The sequence below is a fragment of the Rousettus aegyptiacus genome, unplaced genomic scaffold (genome assembly GCF_014176215.1).
Source record: "Rousettus aegyptiacus isolate mRouAeg1 unplaced genomic scaffold, mRouAeg1.p scaffold_m13_p_11, whole genome shotgun sequence".
Taxonomy (NCBI): Eukaryota; Metazoa; Chordata; class Mammalia; order Chiroptera; family Pteropodidae; genus Rousettus; species Rousettus aegyptiacus.
In genome coordinates, this window is record NW_023416286.1 from 18,795,295 (window position 1) to 18,822,263 (window position 26,969).

The following is a 26,969-nucleotide window of genomic DNA, read 5'->3' on the forward strand; positions in this document are numbered from 1 at the left end:
AAATCAGTCTAGACTAGATGCAGCCAGAAGCTCTTCAAGAAGAATTGCTTCAAGAAGAATTTTTTAGGATACCTAATGGGCTTGAATGCTCTGAGAGAAGGTTACCCAACTGAGAGAAGAGTTTGGCTACAGATTAGCAATAAAATATATATATATATATATATATATATATATATATATATATATATATATATTTAAATTCAGGAAAATAAGTTCAATAAGGAAAGGAAAAGTAATCGTAGTACATAACATAACAAAGTACATAACAAAGTACACAGTGCATAACATAACAAAGCTGTGACTAGCATGTACATTGGTATCATAACAGTGAATATTGATGCAGCCAAAATAACAATATCAAGAGGATGGAAAGATGGAAGTGTGTGGAGAGGAGAGTGAGGTGAAAAGAAACCTCTTCCATAATGGAAATTCAAAAGACAATACCTAAAACTGAAAAACTATTAAGGGAAAACACAGGCACGTCATTTGGAGGTTTGGAGATAAATTTTATATATATATATATATATATATATATATATATATATATTCAGCTAGAATAGTTGAACCTGGCTGCCTCTGGGTAGGGGCGATATGTAGGATAGAGGGAAAATACTGTTTCAAAGTAAGGTTTATAGAGCTATTTGACTATTTAAAATGTGTAGGTATACTTTTACTAAAAATGACTAAATGTACAATAATGAAGGTCCTTGAATTTATTACTATTGCACATGTTACAATCAGCCAATATATCAACATGTATAGAACAAATGTACACTTACATTAAAAACAAAACTGAAAATGGAAAGAAAAAATGCTGATAATACTTGATTAGGCCCTTGACACATGCCAAACTAGTATTTAAGAAGTCATTTCACCTTTCAGACTCTGGCGTTTCCAGGTTTGTAAAAGAAGTATGCTAAACAGAAGAGATCTAAGACCCCTTGAAATCTGAGTCTACTTAAATGCTGTTCACTGAACACAGTAAATACATCTTCATGGACCAGCTTCTAAATTAAAGTATGCATAGGGTGTTCCATTTAAAATGGACCTCTTTTTTAACTGATAATGATAAAGGGTTTTTTTTTTTTTTTAACTTGGAGGCAGGACATTTAATAAATCAGCCTAAACAACAGAAAAATTCTGTACAATATTAAATAGATTCACTGGATTTTTAATACTTAACAGTAACTGCACTAAAAATATCAATCACTTTAAGATACATGTCAAATGCTGATATAAGAAATTACAGGCCTGCTTAACTGATAAGACGAAATTTGATCATGCTGAACACTGTGCTTTCTCCTTGCAAAATGAGCCATGTAGGCCACTTAAGGTGATGTGGCAGGTATTTCCATTTCCTATACTGGGATACAGATATAATAGATCCACTACTCTGCTCTAGAGGGCGGCAAGTCAGGTTAGTTCTATATAACATTTAGCTGTCACCAAACCCCACCCCACAAATGAACTTTTGATTGATTTATGTATAGCCCAGATAGGCGCAGCAACTCTGTAGATCTTCCATTATCCTTTGGAAACAGGTAGACAATTTTATTGCATGTCGAAGATGATACAAAATGGTCTGACTGATTCATATGTATCAGTAACCTGAAAAACAAACAAACTAAGCAAAAGCTGTCGGTTATAACTTTTATCCCTCTAAATCAAAATAGGAGAAGTGAGGAATTGCAAATTGCTTTTGACTCATCCGCCATAAACCTAATTTCTTTAAGACATCTGAAGATGATGCAGTGGAATTTGTCATCCTCAAAATTTGGTACCTGACTATAAAAAACACCTTAGTTGTCATTGTTATACTAGATGAAATGGCCCTTAGGTCTGATACAGTATTGGCCCGTGTAGTAAAATACACACTTATACTCGCTGGATGGTTTGTATCAGTGGCTTTGAGCTCAGGGTGACTTTGCCCCTTAGGGAACATTTTTGGTTGTCAAGCTGGGTGGGGAGCTGCTACTGGCATCTAGTGGGTGGAGACCGGAGATGCACAGGCAGCCCTCCCCACAACCCCCACGGCAAAGGATCATCTGGCCCCAAATGTCAATAGTGCCAACATTTGAGAACCCCTCATCTATGTTGATTTTCTTGTGTTATAAAAAAAAAAAAAAGACAAAATTCTAGCAAAGGCAATACGACTGCTCTAGAATATCAATAAAGGATTTCCAGGTGTATCACTCAGGTAGAATTCTCAATGACTCATAGCTTTATACTTGAGTTAGGAGGTAAAGGTAAACTGTCAACTCTAGAATATAAAAAAACTTTTTTCACTCTGCTACTGGACACATTTTTTAAACTTCCCATAAATCAATTTATGAAATTTAACAGTGAAAATTCAGTTTCCTCTAGTTAAAAAAGTGTCCAAAACAAATTACTCTGTTTCCATTTTGAGCTGAAAGCCTAGCACAGAGTTTGGCATCTCAGGAGCCGGATCAATGGTCCCAGACATTTAAGTGTTGGCTGGAAACAACAGAGGCCTAAGTTTCAGAGTCAGTAGGTTACACAGGGGCTGAGCCACAACTCAACACCTGCTTCCTGGGTGGCTGAGGTCCTCCTCTACCCGGTTAAGAAGCTTCCTTCACTATGTTGTACAACTGGTAGGAGACCAGTCTGCTCAGCTTACCAAGAAGTTAGAAGGCCCTCAAAAACTGGCCCTGGGGGCCAGAAGCGGGCTACACAGACTACAGCAGCAGACTGTCTTTTCCTTTCAGGAACACTATCCCAGCCCAAGAAGAATGAAGAAACAGGTAAGACAAACTGTAATAAAACAGACTGCCTACGAAGTCTCTCAGAAAGAGGTGCCCTCAGTGCTCGGTATCGGTCCTGAGGGGCTCTTTGGCTGGCTTCTAAAACACTATAGCCCTGCAGTGACCAAGGACCTTCTCCCAGGAATCCAGGATGTGCCCTCAAAAGCAAAAGTAGAAAAGATGCAAAATAAAGCTCTCATCTAAATCCCAAAAGAGGACTAAATCACCTATAATGAAGACTACAAGTTATACATTAATTCTTTACATCGGGCATATGAGTGTTTGTTATAACTATATGTTTATACTTTTATATGTCTAAAATATAATTTAAAATGGCAAAAAAATAAAAATAAAAATAAAAAGGCTTCAGGAATGTTACACACGAAATAAAGGTGCTAAACTTATGCTCAACCCCAAAGAGTAATTAATGGTCTCAGGTAAATGCCAAGTGGTAACTATTAACAAAATTGGTGTTTAATGCTACTTGCTCTAAAGTGTATCAGAAGCAGATTCCAAAACAGAACTGCTCATGCATAAAATGAGGAAGATTCATGAGACGGGTATGTTTGCAAACTAACTGAGGGAGAACTCACAGAAAAGCTGGATAAAATAAAAGCTTCAGCAGTACCACAATGAAACCACACACACAAACCTGTGTGTACGCGACGCGGCAGGTGTGGCTTGCACCAGGCCCACGCTCATCCCACTGCACGTCTGTATATTCTATTTTCACTTGGCAGTAAACAATGCAGAGCTATTCTTTACAAATTATGCATTTACTATTATTCTCCCAAGCTTTGAAAGGAAGATGTGTTATCGTTTAAGTGCCAGTTCTGATTTCTCAGGTTAAGGGATAATTAATTACTAGATCTTAGTCAATACTGCTATCCTGGGGGCTCCCGGGGCAGCTCAGCAACCTCTGTGCACACTCCCAGTCACTGCCCTTTCCTGCTTCCCAGCGCGACCACCTGCCTCCATCGCTTTCCCTCGGAAGTCCCTCTCATCCCCACTGTGAGCCTGCAGCCTCCCGGGCCCCTTCAGGACCCCGCATAAACGCCCCCACTTCTGCGAGGCCCTTTCTCCATGACTCCTTGGAGTGTGCGCTTGTCCTCTTTTGTGCCACCACTGCTCCTATAGTTACATCCACGGGGTGGTTCTCAACCTTAGGCCAGGAGAATCACCTGGAGGGCCTGTGAAACACAAGACAGCCAGGCCCCAACCACAGCGTCTGATTCAGCAGGTCTGATTGGGCCCTAAGAAGTCCCCAGGTGATGCGATGCCGCTGGCGCAGAGACCCCACTCTGAGAATCGTTCTCTATCACTTGATTACATGCTTGTATCTTTCACTAGACTGTGAGCTTCTTGAGGTCAGGGAGCATTTCTTATACATCTCAGATCCAGGGTCTAGCCAGTGTCCAGTGGTCATTAGATTTGTCAGCAAATATTTACTGAATGCCTGTTATGTGCCAGGCATTGTTGCAGGCACTGGGTTCAGCAGGTAAAAAAAAAAAATAACAAAAACAAAAACTCTATATATCTATGTATATATATCCCCACCCTCATAGAGCTTTCTTTCTGATACTATAAACTCTTAATAAATGGTGAAATCTGACCAGTTGCGCAGAGGAAAATGGCATTATTATGACCATTTTAATAGTGCTATAGAAGTACCAATTTTTTATTTCCTAATCATAGCTTTTCCCATTTGTATGTTTCTCCCTACTGATATTCCAGCACATATTATCTATAAACCTGACAGTATTCCAGGACTTTGGGTCTTGCAAAATATCTACTAATTGATTTAGAAAATATTTGATGTAGTCGACATATTAGTAAAAACCAGTAAATCTAAGAAAAACTTAAGCACATATGATTAACATGCAAAAGCAACTGGAGAGATAGATATAAGCAAATCTCAGTGTTTTCATGTTGCTAAATATTAAAGAAGAGCTTAAGCACTGGGTATCTCTACGGGCACCTCTCGTCTCTTCCCTCTCTGTCCCACTCCCTAGTCCTGTGTTAAAATGTTTATGGCAGTTCTTAACTGCCTGGTATGATGACTTTGAATTCCCAGTGGACCTTAGCAGCCTGCTGTAGAAGCAGGGGCGTCTGGTCAACACTTAGATTGTCCTGTGCATTTCTGAGAAACTGGTAAAAGGCCTCGTGAAACCACGTGATATTATGGAAAGGACAGGACGACAGCAGAGGCCAACCTACCTCTCCACAGTCATTCCGCAGAACGTCCCGCCCCAGGCCTGAGGGCCACGGGCCACTGCAACTCCCTGCCCAACTCTAAGAAAGCATAAAACAGGAACCTCCATCTTTGGACTAATCTTCTGAAAGTTCCTCAAGAAAAAAAAAAAAAAAATGAGATGACTCCCAAAGAACTGTTTGGAATGAAACTGAACTGATCATAATGTTTACTTTCAAGACTCAGTATTCTTAAGGTTTGCAAATGTTGTTAAAAGGCCTTGCATTCAAAACCATGAGATATAATTTTACCACATATACTAAGCAATATATTTGGCTTCCTTTTAAACTTTATATAGAAATTGTATCATAATGTATTTATTCTTCTGCAACTTAAATGAAGGGAAAAATGGGCAGCATCTATTAATGGAATTCTGAAAAGCTAGTTTTAATATTGCAAACTAAATATTTCTTCTCTGTTAAGATCAAAACCAAATTTAAGGTTCATAGTGATTTTGAGAGTCAGTGCTATAGAATTAATACCGTCTCAAAATAATATTTTACTATTGCTACTCCAAATCAGTGATGTAATAGCCTATGAATTGCTGTAATTTCTACTTATTGGAAGATTTAATAACATTTTTAAAAATATACTTTTAATAATGAAGCTCAAGTCCACCAACTTTGTTTTTATGATTCAGTCTTAGTTACATAAATTCTGGTTATTAGAAAGCTTTGAGTATAAATGTGAACTTTTGGTGATTCATACACTGACTCTTAAAAATGGCCAAGTTGTCATTTATTTCCCTGAAGTAGTTTACTAATTGTTACCATCGTAATCCAAAGGAATTAATATATCTTAAAAGGTGTGTGATTCTCTGCTAAAGTGTGACCTCCAATGAACCAACCCCTTTCAAACTGGCTCATATAAAGCTAAGACATGAAAAAATCATTCCCTATGGGCAATTAAACTAGTGTCTTTCAATTACCGCTACCTCATTTAGTGTAATAAAAGAACCAGCATCATTTTCTGGAAAACACACAAATAAACCTCAAATAAAAATATTCTCATTAACATCATTCATATGCTAGTAATAAATAAGCTTTCTTAAAATCTTTTTTTCCAACTATTCACAAAATCCATCTTATTTTTTGTGTTAACAAGGCTGACTTTTAAAAGTGCAATAAAAATTCTTGAGGCCTTCACTCCGATTTAGACAGGACTTCTTCGTGGTTCCCAAGACACAGCTTCTTGTTTTGGTGTTGTTCTTCATTCGGAAGGATGGGTCTCACCACACCATCTAGCGTTCAAGGATAACTTAACGTCAGGAAATCTTCACTTCAAATATATGGGTATTTGTTAAAGTCATATATGTTGTAAGATCAAAATAAGGCTTATGTTATACAGGAATATTCATTTTATTTTATCTTAAAATTCTCAACTTGTTGAAGAACAAATTCTAGATAACTCACTCAAGTAATACAGTACCTGACCCCTAAAGAATTAGGTTCACTCAACGGTGTAAAGCCAACAATTCATCAAACATTTTTTTGGAAATAAGTTTATTTTTATTATGCTGGAAGAAAAAAGGCACCTCTTAATCCCCCCAGGAGAGGAGGAAACTGTGGGGCAGGGAGAGCCTGGGGAATGCTCCACTGTCCCGCACTTCTCCCTTGGGAGCAAGACAGACTTAGCTCATTGTTCAGGTCAGAGAAGAACTTGACTTCAACCTCTTCTCGTCTTTTGATTTTAATAGCTTTATTGGTACAATAAATTGTATGTGTTTAAAGTGCACAGTTTGATGAGTTTTGACATTCGTATACATCTAAGAACCATCACCACAGTCAAGATGATGAACATAACCATCACCTCCAAAAGTTTCCTCTTGCCCCTCTGCTTCTCATCTTTTCAGGGATCTGACTACCCATCAAGTCTGTATTTTCTGCTTTATTCTGTCTTCCTAGTCATAAGGACACCTAGATCAGGGCACAGTCTTGCCTTCCGGAGGTAGATCTGAAAAGCCTACTGTCTCTCTTGTCTTATTATGAAATATTTGAAACATACAAAAGTATACAATACATATGGGAGTTTTAAAGCTTAATAACAAAATGAGAACCTATTACCTAACCCCAAAACTAGAACATTTCTACTTCCTGTATGCTCCCTGTACGATCTCATCCAGAGGTAACCTCTATCTTCAATCCTGTGTTTATCATCCCATTGCTTCTTAAAAATAATTTTACCACATATACTGAGCAATATATTTGGCTTCCTTTTAAACTTTATATAGAAATTGTATCATAATGTATTTATTCTTCTGCAACTTGATATTTTCATTCAACATTCTATTTCTAACACCCATCCATAGTTAAGAATGTAGATGAAGTTCATTTATGTTCACTGCTATATAATATTCCACTATGGGAATATACTTTAATATTTTTATCTAACGCCAGAGATGTTTGTGTTATTTCTGGTTTTTAAGAACAGAGTTATAATAAATTATTTGTCTCTCTGTCTTTTATACAACATGTAAGAATTTTTCTAGGGCATATACTTAGAAGTCAAATTGCTAAGTCATGGAATATATGCATGTTCACCTTTACAAAGACAATATTAAATTGTTTTCCAAGATGGATGTATACATTTTCAGTCCAACCAGCAATATATAAAAATTCCTAATGACCTACATCCTCAATCAGCACTTGGTACTGACTCTAAGGGGTATAAAACATTGCTTCGATGTGATCTTAATTTGCATTTCCCTGACTACTGATGATTTTGAGCATTTTTTCACATGTTTATTAGATATTAGTGTTTCTTCTGTTGTGAAATACCGAAAATTATCTTTTACGTATTTCTCTATTAAAGTTTTTTTCCTTTTCAACCTGTTCTTTACATGTTCTGAAAACCAATTCATTGTGGTGTGTGGAAAATATATTCTTCCAGTGTATGGCTGGTCTTTTTACTTTATATTGTGTTTCGGAGAAGAAAAGTCCTTAAATGTAATTCTAATTTTTTAATGTTTTCTTTTATGGTCAATATTATTTGTGTGTGGAATAAGGTAGCCTTTCTACTCCAGGTCATAAAGACTGTCAATATTTTCTTCTAAAACTAAAAAAAAAGAAAGAAAGAAAGAAAGAAAGAAAGAAAGAAAGAAAGAAAGAAAGAAAGAAAGATCACTGGACTTCTGGTTTCTGTTTGAACTTGCAAAAAAACTTGGGAGTTGACACACAGTCCTAACAAGTAAAAAGCTGAACAGACTGAGAAATCAACATCTCTTCTTAGATCCCCACAAGAGGTCCCCACAGTATTGTAATATTTACCTCCAGGAATTTTACCCAGGGTTTCACAGTAAATATTGGAAAAAAATCCTCTCACGTTTCTGGCAGGGCGGAGAAAAGGAACCATTCTAAAATATATCAGAGAACTTTGTTCTTCCCAACAAGCCCTGCCCTCGAGGAGAAACCATTTAACCAGAGCCTAACCTGCTGGGGTATTATCAGAGCCTAACTTACTAGGGAAAAGGAAAGACTCAACTCCAGCCCACTCTAGTCATTCTGTCCCACCTAAGGGGCTTGAAGAAACTGAGAAACACTTGTGAAGCTCACTACAGGCTCACTACAAAACTGAGACCTAATCAAAAGACCTAAAATGCTTACTCTCCTCCTATAGTTCACCAACATATTACTAAAGACCAATTTACTGCAGTTCCTTTTACCTAGTGCATCATGTCTGGGTATCAAGAAAAAATTACAAGGCATACTAAAAGGCAAAAAACACAATTTGAAGAGACAGAGCAAGCATCAGAACCAGACATGGCAGGGAAGCTGGAATTATCAGACTGGAAATTTAAAACAACTATAATTAAGATGTTAAGGGCTCTAATGGACAAAGTAGACAGCATGGCGGAACAGATGGACGATGTAAGCAGAAATATGAAAATCCTAAGAACCGAAAAGAAATGCTAGAGATAAAAAACACCATATCATAGTGAAGAAAATGCCTTTAATGGTCTTATTAGTAGACTGAACACTGCTGAGGAAAGAATCTCTGAGCTGGAGGATATTTCAATAGAATCCTTGAAACTGAAAAGCAAAGAGAACAGAGACTACAAAAACCAACAGAATATCCAATGACTATGGGACGACTATCTATGGTGTAACATACGCATAATGAGAATACCAGAAGAAGAAACAGAGACAGAAACAGAAGAAACATTTGAAATAATAATGACTGAAAATGTCCCCAAATTAAAATCAGACACCAAACTACAGACGTAGGAAACTCAAAAACAGCAAGTAGAATTAAGTGCCCCAAAACTACTCCTAGGTATGTCATTTTCAAACTACAGAAAATCAAAGAGGAAAAAATCCTGAAAGCAGCTGCAGGAAAAAAAAAAATACATTATTTATAGAGGAACAAAAATAGTAATTACATCTGACTTCCTAGAAACTGTGCAAGAAAGAGTGGAGTGAAATTTAAAGTGTTGAGAGAAAAACCCACCAACCTAGAATTCTATACCCTCAGAAATTCTTTCAAAAGTGAAGGAGAGATAAAGACTTTCTCAGACAAACAAAAATTGAGGAAATTTATTGCCAACAGACCTGCTTTGCAAGAAATGTTAAAAGTTCTTCAGAGAGAAGGAAAGTAACATTGGTCAGAAACTTGGATCTACATAAAATAAGGAAGAACACTGAAGAAAGAATAAATGAAGGTAAAATAAAAATGTTATTTTTCTTATTCTTAATTAATCTAACAGTTAACAGTTCAAAATAATAAAACCAACGATGTATTTGATTATGTATGCCTAGGTATATATTTTATGAACATACTAATATGTTTATGTATGCACGTATATAAGGGAAATAAATGACAACAATGATACAAAAGATGGGAGGGAGAAATTAGGATTATTTTGTTACTTTAAGGTACTCATACTACCCTTAAAGTGATATAGTACTATTTGAAAGTTGACTTGGATAGGCTATAAATGTATATTGCAAACTATTTTTTTTACTTAAAAAAAGTTTTTTAAAAGGGAAATACGTAAATAAATTTTCTAAAAAAGGAAGTACACCAATACACTAAGAAAGGAGGGAAAATAGATTCATATAAAACGTTCAATTAAAACCACAAAAGGCAGAATGAAGTGGAAGATAAAAACGGGACCAAAGAACAAGGGCGACGAAAAGAAAACAGTAATGAAAATGATAGATATTAATCCAACCATATCATTAATCACTTTGATCATCAATGCTCTAAATGCACTAATTATAAGACAGAGATTGTTAGAGCTGATAAAAACACACACACACACACACACAAGACTCAACTACATATCGTCTACAAGAAACCCATGGTAAATATAAAGACATATAAATTAAAAGTAAATGGATGAAGAAAAATATACCATGGTAACACTAATCAAAAGAAAGCAGGAGTAGCTATATTAATTTCAGACTTCAAAGCAAGAAGTTGTCAGGAGTGAAGAAAGGCATTACTTAATGATAAAGGGGTCACTTCTCCAAGAAGACATAATAATCCTTAATGTATATCCACCTAAAAACAGAGCATTAAACTACATAAGCCTAATAGAACTGCAAAGAGAAATAGAAGACTCCACTATCACAGTTGGAGACCTCAATATTCTTCCATCAGAAAAAAGATAGATTCAGTAGGCAGAAATCAGTAGGACAATAGTTGAACTCACCAACACCATCAAGCAGCTGAATATAATCAATATCAACAACAATTTGATCCAATGACAGCAGATACACATTCCTCCCAACCTCGCATGGAATACTCACCATATAGACCACATTCTGGGCCATAAAACACACCTTTGCAAATTTAAAAGAATACAATCATACAATGTCTGCTCTTAGATCACAATAGAATTAAACTAGAAATCAATAACAGAAAGATAACTGGAGATACATGGAGACTAAACAACACACTTCTATATAAAACGGGAGTCAAAGAAGAAATCTCAAGAGAAATTTTAAAATAGCTTAAAACTGAAGAGAAATGAAAACACATCTTATCAAGATTTGTAGAATGCAGTGAAAACAACACTTAGAGGAAAACTTATAGCATTGAATGAATATATTAGAAGAGAATAATGATCTAAAATCGATAATCTAAGTTTCTATCTTAGAAAATTAGAAAAAGAACAAATTAAGTCTAAAGTAAGCAAAAGAAAAGAAATGATAAGCATTAAAACAGAAATCAATGAAATTGAAAACAGGAAATAAAGAAAATCAATAAAACCAAAAGCTGAGTCTTTGAAAAGATCAACAAAATTGACAAATCTATAGCCGGGTTAACTAAGAAAAAGAGAGGGGACACAAATTACTAACATCAGAAATGAAGGAGAGGACATCACTACAGATCCCATGCACATTAAAAGGAAAATGAAGGCATACTATGAACAATTTTATGCCCATAAATTTGATAACCTAGATGAAATGAACCAATCCCCTGAAAGGCACAATTTGCCAAAACTCACACGTCAAGAAACAGACAATCTAAATAGATCTATATCTATTAAGGAAATTGAATAAATAATTAACAACCTTTCAAAACAGAAAGTATTAGGGGCAGATGGGTTCACTGGTAAATTCTACCAAACATTTAAGGAAGAAATAATACCATTTTTTTACAATCTCTTTCAGAAGATATAAGCAGATAGAATATTGTATAAGGCCAGTATTACCCTAATACAAAAACTAGAAACAGATATTACAAGAAAACAAAAACTACAGACAGGTATCTCTCATGAACACAGATGCAAAAATCCTCAATGAAAAATCAGCAAAACAAAATCCATCCATGTCTAAAAAGAATTATATACCACAATCAGGTGGGATTTATCGCAGGTATGCAAGGCTGGTTCAACATTCAAATATCAATTAATGTAAGCTATCGTGTCAACATGCTCATATCAAATGATGAGGAAAAAGCTTTTGGCAAAATCCAACACCAAACATTCATGATAAAAACTCTCAGTAAACTAAGAATAGGGAAACTCCCTCAGCTTGATAAAGAACATCTAGAAAAAACCTACAGCTAACATCATACTTAATAGTGTGAAACTTAAAGCTTTCCCACTATGAGGAGATACAAGGCCAGGATGTCCCCTTCGCCACTCCTTCTCAACATCATACTAGAAGTCCTAGTTAATACAGTAAGAGAAGAAAGGGAAATAAAACTATCTTTGTTCACAGATATGATCATCTATGTAGAAAATCCAAAAGAATCAACGAAAAAGCCTTCTAAGAGTAATAAGTGATTACATCAAGGTCGCAGGATACAAGTTTAATACACAAAAGTCAATATTTAAAGAAGATGTATACAGGTGGCAAATAAGCCTATGAAAGGATGTACCACATTATATGTCATCAGGGAAAAGCAAATGAAAACAAGACACCACGACACACCAGAATGACCAAAATCTATACACCAAATGCTGCAGAGGATGAAGAGCAACAGAAACTCATTCTTTGCTGGTGGAAATGCAAAAGGGTACGGCTGCTTTGGAAGACAGTTTGGCAGTTCCTTACAAAACTAAATATACTTTTGCCATGTGATCCAGCAATCATGCTCTTCAGTATTTACCCAAAAGAGGTGAAAACATGTCCACATCAAAAAGAAAAAATAATGCACACAGATGTTTAAAGCGGCTTCACTCATAATTTGCATAACTTGGAAACAACCAAGAGGTCCTTCACTAGGTGAATGGAGAAATAAACTGGTACATCCAGACAATGGAATCTCATTCAGCACAAAAAGAAATGAGCTATCAAACCATGAAAAGACAGATAGGAACCCTAAATGCACATTACTAAGTGAAAGTAGCCAGTCTGAAAAGGTGACTACTATATGATTACAACTATATAACACTCTGGAAAAGGCAAAACCATAGTTTAAAAAAAAAAAAATCAGTGTTTTCCAGGAGCTGGAGAGATGGGAGGGATGAACAAGTGGAGCACAGAGAATTTTTAGGGTAGTGAGAATATGCTGTATGATACCGTAATGATGGATACATGGCATTATATATTTATCTAAACCCACTGGATGTTCAATATCAAGAGTGAACCTATAACGTAAACTGTGGACTCTGGATGATTATAATGTGTCAATTTTGGTTCAATTGTAACAAATGCACCACAACCAGGAAGATGTGGACAATGGGGGAGGCTACTCACGTGTGGGGACAGGGGTCATGGGACCTCTCTATACTTTCTCCTCAATTTTTCTGTGAATCTAAAACTGCTCTAAAAAATAAACCCTTAATTAAAAAATATTTTAAAAATTTACATTTTCCATTTAACTCCTTAATTTTTTGTAACTGATTTTTGTGTATTATGTGACGTAAGAATCCAATATCATTTTTTCTACATAGAAAAACAATTTTTCAGCACTATAAATTGAATAGTCTATTCTTACAGTGTGACATGCATTGCCATCTCTGTCAGGGATGATAAATGTTCTATAATTCATAAATCAACTTGTACCACTTTAAATATTAAAAGCGTGCCCACCAATAAACAGTGATTTAACTAAGCCAGGGTTTTTTTAACAAATGTATTTTTTCATAATTGCTTGTTCGTTGCTCTTTTTCCAATAGCAGCTTTTACTTCCTGAACATCTTATGTTCTCTAATTTCAAAGCATGAAGTCCTTGGGAGTCTAAATATGCTATTTGTTGTTTCTGTTTACTCTTACTCATACTAGCATATTCACCTGTGTTAGGTAATCTTTCAATTACAAGTTCATATTTTATTATATCCTGTGGGCCTAAGTCAGGATCATTTTCCTTCTGAGAGAAATTGCATTTGCTTCTGCAGAAAGTAACCTGAGTGGGGGCATTTTGGCATCCTTGGAGGACCCCAAGCTTAATGAAGGGCCCTCGGGCTTAGTTTTTCTACTTTGCAGCAGATCTCAGGCTTATCCTCAAGATCCCAATTTATACAGACATTTGACTCCAAGGTAATCTGGCTTTCCTGTTTGCTGGCTGTTGCTATTTAGATTCTAACGAACTATTCCTCTTCTATTTTTTCCCTAGGGGAATAGGAGTACATGGATATTTCCCTTATTTTCTTCAAGCCCTGTGATACCTTAAAAAGAATACCTGTTATGGGTTATTCGAGTTCCAATTATACTGAGAGGAAGACCACCTGAGAGTAGTCAGTTACACTGCCTGCCTCCCTCCCTTCTCTTTTTGTTCCTGAGGCGGGGGGATAAATCAGCACAAGTCCCCTCAGAACTGGAGAGGTTCTCCCTTGAATACCCCTTTCAAGGACTAGACTTAATAGTAGGGAGAGGTAGATAGGAAAGGTAATTTAGGAAAAATACCATAAAGCCTGATTTAGCCAAAGGTCAAGTCCCAGTCTAGCAATAAGTTGGTGTTTTAATTTTCATCTGTTTGATTCCTGTGTCTGTTTCTCAGCTGAATCTAAAATTAGAAAAGAATCACTTGCTGTACGATTCCATTTATATGAAATAGCCAGAATATACAAATTCATAAAAACAAAGTAGATTAGTGGTTGTCTGGGGTTGGGGCAGTGGAAATGGGAGCGACTACAAATGGGTAAGAGGTTTCTTTTTGAGATGATGAAAATGTTCTGAAATTAGGTTGTGGTGATGGTTGCACAACTCTGAAAATATAAAAAACACTGAACTCTACACTTTAGAGGAGCAAATTTATGATATATGAATTATATCTCAAAGCTGTCATAACACTGAAAAAGATAGGAATATTATTTATTGATATAAAACACTTGTTTGAAAATGCATACAAAACATAAACGTACAGTTGAATGAACTGCTACAAAGTAAACGTACATTTAACCATCATCCAGGTCAATAAATAAAACATTTCCAGTAAAACAGATGCCCTTCTCTTGTTTTCTCCTAATCACGAAGCCCTCCCTCCAATCTTGGGACTTCTAATCTACAGCGTTTTTGTCTTCCTTTTCCTTAGTGATCTAGGAGCAACGAACCCTGGATACAAGCCCTTTGTTCAGTAGGAGTGGCAAATATCTCTCCCTATTCCATGGCTTGCCTTTGTACTGTTTTAATGATATCTTTTGATGAACAGATAATTTTAACATAAGTTAATTCATCTTTTTATGATTAGCGCTATTTGAGTCCTTTCCCTAACAGGGAATTATTAATTAACCCCTTCAAACACTTATTGACTATACATTCTTTAATCAGATCCATATATATTTTATTTGTCCTTTTCTCTTTCACTATTTTTCCTGATAGATTTTTAAAAAGATGGAGAAAAAACATATATTTTTTTCCCAGATTACAAATTTAAGAATTACAATTGAATAAAAGAAAGCTAATTCAGAACACAGAAAATCAAGATATTCACATAGAAATTATTTTAATAAAGACCTTTATATTTCCTGATTTTTAAAGGGTAATCAAATCACTGTTATCACGAAGAAAACTTACTTATTATACTAAATTTCCATTTACTTAAAATCCAGTCAAAAAGATAACATAACTAATATTTAAAAAGAATATTGTGCACTAGTAACTAATGTTCAAATTTATGTGCCTAAGGAAATGCAAGATCTCCCAAAGATTAAATTACATTCAAAATATCTGTCAATATGCAAATAAAGCTTTTAAGACTAGTAGTTCATTTACAGAAGCTATGATGACTCTAAGTCATTAGATTATGCAAATAATCAGAACATTTCCAGTCTCTGACCAATCTGAGCAAATGTGGCTTTACTCTAATAAGAATGTATATAGCCTCATAATTTAGCCCTTGATTCATCTGTATTAATTATACACATTTTTCCTTTCAAACTGCCCAAGAAGCTTTTGTTTTGGTATTGAAGAACATTTTTGTTTACTGTTTATATAAATTTAATTTATAAACTCTATTGTACACAATTATTTGTATTAAACTGCAGATTCTGCAGGACTGATTATTAGCCAGCACTTTCCATCATCCCTAGCATATAGCAGATACATAAATGTTTGTGAACAAATTGATGGCAAAAAACCTAACTCCCAAAAAGAGTATGCTCCATCTAAAACCACAACAATTTCCAACACCTGACCGTTAAAACTCACAACTTATCTTTTCTTCTCAGCAACCTCAATAAAGGCCTTGTAAATACTTACTCTCTCTGCTTTCAGGCTCATTTTGTTCAAGAACACAAGTTCCTGACGGATTCAGCTGCCACTGCAAAAGGGCACAAATATTTTATTTATATGTTTAAGAAAGATTTTATAAATAGCATTTCAGCACCCTGCTTTCAAATATCAAAACAACTTTAAAAGTATAAGATGAAAAGAGTTAGCATATCTGTATCAACCAAGCCTCAATGACCTTGAATGACTCTGAATGATAAGACTGCTGGGATCAGAATCAATATTTTTAGAGAAGGTATGAACTTTAAAGATTCTTTACCTTCATTTTACACAGGTAAGGAAACAGAAGAACAGAGAACTGTAGTGACTTGCCCAAGGTTACACACTAACTAAAGGCAGCAATAAAATTAGATTCTGAGTCTGCCTGTGCCCAATATTAGAGAATTTTTACCACCTCACACTCTATCTCCAGGTCCTACAGATCTTACAATAGCTAGAGAAGGCATAGATACTAAAGAATAAAAATATGACCAAGATTATCTTGCCTTTTAATATACTCATGTCGTATAATTATATCATATATATCATATCTCTGATTATAGTTTTCCATCTTAACCATTCAGAAATAAATAAGGAAGTCTGAAGATTCTCAGATATTACAGCGAAGACTGGAGCAGCAGATAAAACAAAAACAAAAACAAGTATAATCAACATCTCATAGCTAAGCCCTTCTTTCCTTCCTTGGCTAGAAAGCCCTGCCATCAGAATGACTAATGGCTTAACCAAAAAGGCCCCACTAGGGCACTACCTCCAGAAAGACAAGTAAAGCTGTTTAGTACCTGAGAGACTCTTCCACAGCATCAGTTAGTTCATTAGACAAAGTAGTGAATATCATGGGCCTTGAAGAGGGGATGAGGTACAAGAAAAACATTTCGCCATGTGTACAAAAAAGTCTTTGGGAGGGAGGACATCTAGAACTGCTTGGTCACCTATATAAATGGGATGGTTAGCGTTAACACCAGGAAAAAGAGTACTTACAAGGGGTGGGAAGTTATGTATGAAAAAAAGTTTTTAAAGGCATGTTTTAAAATATGTCAAACCACTAAAGTCTATTAATTCGGGCAAAGTAAAAATGAGTAATCCTGAATTTACATTTAAGGATAACCATAAAAAGACTATTTCTAACCGTAAAAACTTAGAAGCAATCTGGATGTTCGACAACAGGGGAATGGTTAAATAAGGTATGTCTACAGATTAGAAAGTTATGTAATTATTAAGAATTATTTCTGGAGAATTTTCAATGAGACAGATAATATAACATGTTATCAGTAGTATCTATGAGTTGTGGGATAATATCGGTTCTTTTTTATTTTCATAGTTCTCTACATTGAGCACATATTGTTTTTATAATAAAAAACTAATATGATCTAATAGAAAAACATATACATGAATTAAATTTTTTTAAAAAAAGAGTTTCTGAGTACATGGACGTGGGTTTACACGGATAAAATCTATTCTTGAAAATACTGTTGCCCAGCCATAAACTAGTTTGCAATAATCCCACAGAACAGAACCACTTATCATAAGGTAAATGGTAATACCTCAAAGAGAAAAGTAAACATTTTTCACACAAAATTAATTTCATTTTGCTTTAATATTTTTAAAAAATCAAATTTATTGATACTCTTATACTACTTTTGACAGTCTAAAAGTAAGTGTAGTCATTACTAAAATTCAAATTTAGAACAAATACTAGTTCATGTTAGTTACTGATATTTACAAAACTAGGTGTTTAACTAACCAGGGGGTTAAATCATTTACATAATCTTGTAAGCCAGGCCAGATGAGGGAAGGGAGGAAAGGGTGCACGGCTAGTCTTCTCTGGAAGGAGCACAGAGAAGAACCACATGCCCCTGAGCAACGGTCTTCCTGGGCTGGTCTTGGCTCGGCAGGTGTTTCTGCACCCCACCTCTGCCCAACGGGCTTTCACTGCCTTTGCCTTCCTGGCTCCTTCCACTTCTCTTGCCCTATCTGACATTCTTCTGATCTCTTCATTCTCTTTATAATTAAAAAGGTACTAAAAGCCACCAGTAAGCAAGAAATTTCAGAATTCGTTTAACCCATCACTCACAGTACTGAAGAGCAAGGTCACGTAATCTTTATGAAGAGAATTAGAAAAATCTATTTATTCCCACTCTTTAGGAGGAACAAAGAGATAGAAAAGAAAAACACAGAACTGGAGATTTCTCCTGGACTAGCTGGATGTAGCTTTTGTTTAGTTTTAGTTTTACAAAAGAGGCATCTTTCCCATCTCTCCCTTCTTTCAGTGTCTCCCCTTTTCTTTTTAAAGTCATGATAAACTTTAAAGAAAACAAAAACAGAAGCTCAGGACAAAAATAAAAAGGGTAAATATTTATGATACTTAATATACAGACAGAAACTAGATAGTATGGTATTATGTTTTTAAATTTTTAAATGTTTTATATGTGTAATATATATGTGTGTGCGTGTATATATATGTGTGTGTGTATATATATACATATATATATATATATTTTTTAATAAATATCTTTTAGGTGCTTTATATGTTCCAGGCACCATGGACTCAAACAGGAATGTAAAGCTGAAATGTATAAGCAGTTCTATTATATGCCATTTCTACCCACTGCAAATTGTAGTATATAAACGTTACATTAAATGCCAGAATTATCATTAAGGAGTAACATGACTCTGGAGAGGATCCTTTTGCTATACAGGATATTATTGGAATGTATTGTGAACACTGATTGGAATCTGTAGATGAAACAGCAGTAATGTATCAATGATAATTTCCTGAGTTTTGTAATTTTATTATGATTACAGGAAGAATATATTGTTTGAGGAAATACACAATAAAGTATATGAGAGTGATTTGGTATCATATTAATAATGTACTCTCAAATGTTTCTAGAAAGAAAAGTTCTTTGTAGTGTTTTTGTAATTTTCCTATATGTTTGCCATTGTTTCTAAAAAGAAGGTTTTAAAAACCTACATAGTAAAAATGTATGAAGAGTTAAAGTTCTGAGTTTTCCATAAATTACCTCAGCACTTTTTTTGATATATCAAATATTAAGTCCCTTCTAACTTTTCCTGATTTTTCTCAGGAAAAATGTGTGTTGTGTGTTGTATGCATGTGTGTGTATGTGTGTGTCCTTCCCCATTTTTGGGTAATCTTAATTTTCACCTCTACCACTCTAAAACAGAAGAAAGGGTGAGAGAAGAGGTGGATTTTCTTTTGTTAACCACCAGATGGCACCAAAGGGTCTACTGATTCAAGATGGGTAAAGTTCATCTACAACTCTCTATAGAGATGTAAATTCATAAGGCAGAGATCCTAAACACAACATTTGTCATTAGGCAAATGCTTGCACATAAAAGTAAACTCAATGATAATAGTTTGTTGAAACTCTTTAAAAGGGCTGGAATTACTAAACTATGTAGCAGGATACCAAACAACATAATAGAAAGTATATTTGAAAAAAGCGTGTATCTACTTACTGTAAATTTGCTAACACCCTCAAGTTCCCCAAATCGCATGTAAGAGATGTCTGCCTTCTTTTTTCCAACATCTACATCCCCTGCATAGATTTGTTTTATGCCTGCACCTTTAATTAAAGGGACACATTCATCACATGGGCACTTTGTCACAAAAATCATACTTTTTTCTTCTGGTTTTATTTCTTGACACCTACAAAAAATATATAAAATATTTAAAAAGTAGTTTCTGAAAGGGTAAGTTATATTTTATAGAAATCTTTAAAAACTAAAATTGAGCTGCTTTAAGAACCGTTTTACAACATTATAAACAATGATAAGCGAACCTTATTCTTGCTAATTAGTGAATGTTACAAATACACAAATGCATAAATGTTAACATATAACCTGAACACAATTATTATAAATAAAATTCATTCATTTATTCTAAGCGATTTGGCAAAATTTCAGTATTAAATTACAAAGCAAATGAAAACAGAGACACAGAGAACAAGAGAGCAAGAGCAAGAGAGAATTAGGGGCTAGAACTAACACTCTTCTTAAAAGTTTATGATGCATGATTAGACATAACTCATGACAGTAGCCAAAAGATATACACCCTTATCTGGTACCTAATGGATATTTAATAAATGCTTACTAAATTCATAAGTTAACCTTAAAATTCCGTTTTGAGTTATAATTCCCTTGTTCCCTCGCTAACGCAGGCTTTTACTTAACAAATGTTTGGATTTAACAGATCCACATCTCCATACTAAACAAAGCAATTAAATCTATAATGAAGAGCACAAGGAAGAGAGAGTTGTTGACTGGGAGTAGTTTAGGAATAAGGGATGCTCTCACTTGAGGCTACAGGGGTTGTACTTCCCAGTTCTGCGGTTTACACTGCTTCAGTCAGCTGTCTGACACCACCACCCGCCTTCCATATCCATCTCCCTAGTTCAGACTCATTCTGTTCATCTAGACTAGAGCAACAGAATTTCATGCACCTAGTCTGTTCCAACAATATACCTGCAACTTAAGCAATCAGTAGTGTGGCTCTGTCAATGCCATTCCATTTCTCCATTGTCTACTTAATGAAGTTTAAACTCAGTCCTCCCTACCCAGTCTCAGCCTAGTCCCAGGTGCTCCGCAGTCCAGCCTAGCTGCAACATTCATGTTCCTACACACAGAAACATTTTTCCTACTTCTAGAGCACTGTTACACCTAAAGCAAGGATGACTTCCCTGCAAGTAAGCATTTCCAATTGCCGCAACCCTAGCAAATCTTCGAAGCTCGGCTCGAGTGCCAGTTTCTCCATAAAGCTATTCCCTCCCACGCCCCCTGCAGTCATAGCAGTCCTGACTTTCCACAGCACTTGTGTTGGCCTTTCCCACACAACTGATCACCTTAGGATGAATGCTGTGTCATAACCCCTGCTGTATTATAAGCTCCTAAGGACGGGAGCCATGCTTTATTCAGGTTTGACTACCCTAAGATCACCCCTTAATGGTTAATGCTGAGAAATGTCTGGAAATTATCTAGATTAACATTAGAAGGAAGTAATGCCAGTTGTAATCTTTAACAAAACCTACGTTAAAGCCATTTGGTTCATAACAAAATCTATATAGTCATAAATACAAAATATGTACTCTGGATTTAGAAAACAAAGAAGAGCTTAGGTTTCAGAAATATTCAAGACCCTATAGACACACTTCACAGGGTTTTACACTGAAAAGAGAAGGAAAAGGGTGGGGAGAATCTCAATAAATATGAAGGCCCATATGATCTCTGACAATGGCCTCAGGTCAGGCAGGAAAGATCAACTATAACTAAAGTTACACTTTAGTTATACAATATTTTAGGAAGTTTTAAAAAAGGAAATAAATCACAGCTAAAAGAAAACTAATTTCAATTAACCCTTGCTACATTTTAAAGAAAATATATGCAAACGAGTTTCATACCTAAATGTCAAGGCATTCTGTTCTGCATGTATGATGTATCTGAATTTCCTTATTTCTCTGTCTTTCTGTTTGTCATCCATGTTCGGGAAGTCAGCATACTCAGATCCAGCAGGGAAAGCATTATAACCACAGCCTATGAAGTACATAGCGCCTGTTCCATCACAATTTCTCTATGAAAGGGAGTAAACCAACAAAGCTTAGTTTTGAACATTCTGAAAAGGCAGCCTGCAGTGTATTTTTAAAACCTAGTATCATACTTGTATAATGAATTCAATTTTCTATGACGAACCGAGTCATCAAAAAAAAAAAATACATTAGATCCTCCTGCTTTGGGGTGGTTTTATTAATGCTAAATTTCAAGAAGGTGATCATCTCTTTATAATCTCAAGGCAGTCCTTGATTTTATCAGGTAATTAACTACTAGCTGGTATAATTCACAAATAGCTTCACTTGATTCAGATATCTCTTCTGGAATAGGTGATAAGTTGCTGGATAACAGAAACCATGCTTTATTCTTCTTTTTTATCCCTTAAAGTACACCTATTAAGAGTGTTTCATACATAATAGGTACTCATGATTGTTAATTTCTTAATAGGCTCTGTGCTGTGCTACTGGTTAGCAAGACAGAAAACTAAAAAATATTTTGAATAATTTATGTTGTTGAGCTAAAAAAAATGTGGTTTTGATATAGTTGAAAAATAAAAAATGCACTTTCCTTTAATCTTCAACATTTATTGAGCCTCTATTATATGTATAGTAGTATTATATACTTCTTACTTCAGGGGCTCTTCTTGACTTCTCCTAGTCAACAGCCTACTAGGTAGTAATATGAATGCTTTATCAATTATTAGAGTGAAATCACAAGTGTTTATAATAGTTTGGAATATGCTATAATAAACCTCACTAAATTTCAATATATTACTCATGTGGTGATAACAACACTCATTGCTAGTGGAGGCAGCTTGATAAAAATCATTGTTATGGTGAGCCAATAAAAGCTTACAAGTAAATATCTCAATAACAAATTCTTGAGTACTTACTAAATGTTAAATTTCTTGCTGAGTTTTACATGTATTATTTCATTTAATCAACCTTCACAACCTAGGGAGTAGTATTATTATCACTCCCATTTTTTAGCTAAGGAAACTGAGGCCGAGAGAAATTAAATCACTTGTTTAGGATCACAAAACTAGTAAGTAACACAGCCAGAATTCAAGCCCAGGTTGCTTGACTCTAAACCCATGTCTTTCCCCTTTACCATGCTGTAGACACTATAGATAATATTTTCAGGTGGAATCCATAGTACTTGGTGATAGACTAGATGTATGGAGTAACAAGGAACTCCCCAGGATAGTGACTGCTGATGAAGGAACAGGTTAGCAGGGAAAGTACTGGCTAGGCTGAACTGGAAAGACTTGGTAAATATACAGGCAAATAGTCAAATTACTTCCTGTAAAGTCTATTGGAGCAAAATTTAGACTCTCATACATAGTTACTAAGTATCTCTTAATTCCATGCCCTCCTAACCCATCTCTTTTTTTATTAATCTCCCTATTTCCTGTCTAGCCCCACCTTTATTCTTTTTATAATGCAAATCTTATTCTAATCATTTTCACTCTTAAAAGATTCTTGGATTGCACTATCTAATACAGTAAGCACAGCCACGTGTGGTTAGTCCGAATTGAGCGGTGGTAAGTATAAAATACACTCAGAATTCTGAAGACAATATTCCCTCAAAATACAGAATATCTTATTAATGATCTTTTATATTGATTATATATTGAAATATTTCTGGACATATTAGGTTAAAATATATTCTTAAAATTAATTCACTTGTTTCTTTCATTTAAAATATAAAATTATAAATTATGTGGTTTGCCTTTTATGTCTATTGGTTAGCATTGTGCTAGGGTATCCCACTGTCAAAGGGATAAAGTCCAAACTCTCTCCATGATATACAAAGTTCTTCAGGGTCCAGTCTAATTTTTTTCCCACACTATTATACATAGGACTCTGGACTCAAACATTCCATATCACTTGCATTTCCCTACATTCTCTCTCACACCTCCTACCTCTGTACTTTGCCCCCAAGTCCCACAAACTTGCTCTGCCTGGTGAATTCCTATTCATTCTTCCAGACTAACAGCAACTTATCTCCTTCAAAAACAATTTCGTCATTTCTCCAAGTGGAGTGAAGTCTCCTCCTCTGTGCTTTCACAGTATCGTGTTATAATCACACTTAAACACCAGTCTCTTTTTCACGTCTCTGTCTACACTAGACCACAGAAAGCTACGAAAGGGAGGAAATGTGGTCTTTAGCTCCCCACTGTTCCTGTTTAATAACTGTTTGCTAAATAAGTGATTCTATCTAGAAAATTGTTGAGGAAATAAGGAAATGTTTACAGGATATAATAAATGCACCAATACAAAATATTAATGCTAACAGGTCAATAAAATGTAATGCACTTAAGGCTGAACTATGTTTAAACAAATCAAGGTTAAATGTTTAAAGAATTATTTTAATACTTACAGATTTTCCCTCTGCCCAAATAACCGCTCCAACTCCTGTTTTATGATCCTCTAAAAGATAAATGGCATTTAACTGAGTAAAAACCAATGATTTATTAGTTTCAGAAATACATTTTTCCAAAAATAATAAACATTTATTGAAACATACTTCATAAATGTAGTAGCAATCCTTGACATCTCATTAATTATAGAAAACCACTAAAATAAATACTTTAAAGCAAGGAAAATGGGAATTCGATACCAACCTAGTCACACCATGATCTATGTACAAAGATCATTGAAATGGCAGCGCCACAGTCAGGTCACTTCAAAGCTGTAACCAGAACTGAGTGTAATTATTGATTCTCCACCAACCAGATGAAAAGATTTATTAAAAAAGAAATTTCTGAACTAATAGTTTTAATGTATAAACCACTCACAACAATCCAATCTGTCTTCTAGCATTTTTTTTACACTCTAATCATAAAAAATGTATTTTATGCAAATATTCTTGCTAAGAAAAATGGTCAAATTTATAATACAAACATAAATCTCTATGGGATATATACATGTATATATATTTATATAGAGAGCTGGAAAGTATATAAAAGGGATTTTGATTTAAACTGATTTCAATTTAAAATGTTGTCCTTTCCATTACCTCCATAATTAGCCTTTAGGGGGAAACAAATGCCAAGTTAGTGACATGATGCTCATTTCTAAATCATATGGCAGAAGTTATAGGATTATAATTTTCCTGTAGAACCAAAATCTCTGCAACAAGCTGTATACTTCTTAAAATCATTAATTTGAAACAGAAGAAACAAAATAAAAATTCTACATGTGAAGGACTCTTTTCTTCTACTAATACAAGAGTGAGTTTCAAATTTCTAAGACAATTATACATTAATTGTGAAAACAGAGAAAGTAACAAGCACCTGAGGACTTACTCTAGGGCATTTTCATATTGATGTGGATTAAACGAAATTGGCTTCATCCTACAAATTCCTGAAAATTACACTTCTAATGATGACATTTAAATATTTACCTTTCTAGCAAAAATACAAAAAAATAAATAAATAACTTTGTTCTACCTGTGCATTAAAAACTAGGGTGCCTCCTAAACAAGTTAATTTTTTAAAGTTATGATACTATAATGAAATTCCTCAACTTCAAGCAAGCTTGGGTTTTCAAAATTATACCAGAAGCAATTGCCTAATTTATTTTAAGTGCTTTATCTCATTTTCACCCTAAAGGTAAAGCAAATAAAATTTCCTTTTCTCTATGAGAAAACAGGCAAAGAAATTGACTAAAATTTAGCCCTCCAGACCCAACCTACTTGCCTTTCTTCCGCCCCTCCTTTTGAAGTTAAGAATTTTGTAACAAAGATATCCCTTTACTGAAGGACAGAGTGTAGAGTGGTTAGAGAAACAGAAATCCCTATATTCATGAAACTTCTAGTGTGGTGAGGAAGACAGGAACAAGGAAACATGGAAGTACTTTGTGCTGTGCTGTGAAGGAAACGAACACGATGCTGAGGAATGGGGTTCGGAGAAGGGCTTACTCTACAGTGGAGACTGTCATGAAATGAATTTTGGTGTAAACAAAATATTGTTCCTTCCAGGACCTTCAGAATAAAACAAGAGAAAAGAATACAATTATGTCTTTATGCTCACTTCTCACACAAGTGGCAGAAGTTATAAACATAAGTTTATATATGCCTGCAAAACCAAAACTTTACTGGAAGTAAAACTGTACTTAATGCACGCCTCAATCTGAAACAAAAAACGAAAAACCGAAATAGAAATTCTTCATATTAAGAGCCTACTTTTCCTACCATCTACATTAAGTATTGTTCATGTTTTGTTTTGTTTCTTTTTAGGTTTTTTTTTTAGTCTCAGGAGCCACTTTTTCTGTTTCAGTCTGGGGATAGACTAAACCTTGTCAGGAGGGGAAAATATGTGATTTTTTTACCAGTGTGCAGCTCTACTGCCTAGGTAAGGTTAATAGCACCAAGAGAATATCCTTTACTATAAGTCTTTTAAAATCAGAATAAAACTTCATCTATGTTAGATGGAGTATATTTCACCAAGCCCCAAGATCGACTGACAGATAAGGTAATTTCTCAAAAATCTTTTCATGTCTGTAATTTTTACAGAAATTGCTCAGGTCAGTCACAGGTTTTCTCTGTCATCTTTCAAGGGAAAGGGCAGCTTATAATCACTGAGTCAAATTCCTGAGACTCTGATCACTGAAAGTCAGAGAACTCTATCCTAAGGCTCTGGAACACAGGTTATTTTAGCTCCCAATTCCGTGGTCAGGTCAGGGTTTGTCCAAGTGTGGTCCACAGCCCCTTGCGTAAGAATCACTGGGTGCTTGTTAAAAACATAGACTCTGATCTCATGCGGGAATGCCCGGAATCAATCTCACCACAGAAAATGGGCACACTCAGGGATCTGCATTTATCAAGAGCATCCCTTATGTACTAAAAGTTGAGAACCATGCAGTTATAATTTGAAACACTTAACTTTCTTGGCTACTTCAACCTACTTTCATCATCAACACTGTGATTCAGGAAGAAGGCATAATCCTCAGCTTTGGAAAACACCTAGTCTAATGGAAAAACAGGACCCAAAAGAGATCAAACATCACACTTAGACCAGGTAGAGAAGAGGTGATGCCCTCCTAACTCTATTTTTCCCCCCCCAAAGCCTGAACAAATTTTGTCACCTTTTTGCTACCTCAAAGTATTGTAGAAACACACTTTTAATGACACCTTTTGGGATCTTATTTCTTCATCATTCAAAAAGCAATTGTTAAGTATCAAGTTTCAATTACTTTTAGAACTCTGTTGTTAGAGATTTTAAAATTCAATTTAATCATATGTATATTTTTTAATGAAATGGTTCAA

At 35.0% G+C, this 26,969-nt stretch overlaps 1 protein-coding gene across 4 annotated transcripts in view; it reads right to left on the reverse strand.

The window, feature by feature from the left end:
• Positions 1–698: 698 nt before the first annotated feature.
• The window catches only part of CDADC1 (cytidine and dCMP deaminase domain containing 1), a 48,415-nt gene continuing 22,144 nt past the window's right edge, over positions 699–26,969 (reverse strand). For 2 of the 4 annotated variants that reach the window (XM_016143132.2, XM_016143133.2), the window contains 5 exons: positions 24,081–24,130; positions 21,551–21,720; positions 19,614–19,803; positions 16,107–16,167; positions 699–6,253 (listed from right to left, as the gene is read on the reverse strand). In XM_016143132.2, the coding sequence (XP_015998618.2) occupies positions 6,156–6,253; positions 16,107–16,167; positions 19,614–19,803; positions 21,551–21,720; positions 24,081–24,130 (569 nt within the window). In that variant the 3' untranslated portion in view covers positions 699–6,155. Of the gene's footprint in view, positions 6,254–16,106; positions 16,168–16,915; positions 17,066–19,613; positions 19,804–21,550; positions 21,721–24,080; positions 24,131–26,969 lie in introns of all 4 variants that reach the window. The other 2 variants (XR_004953323.1, XR_001596702.2) reach the window with 2 other exon arrangements.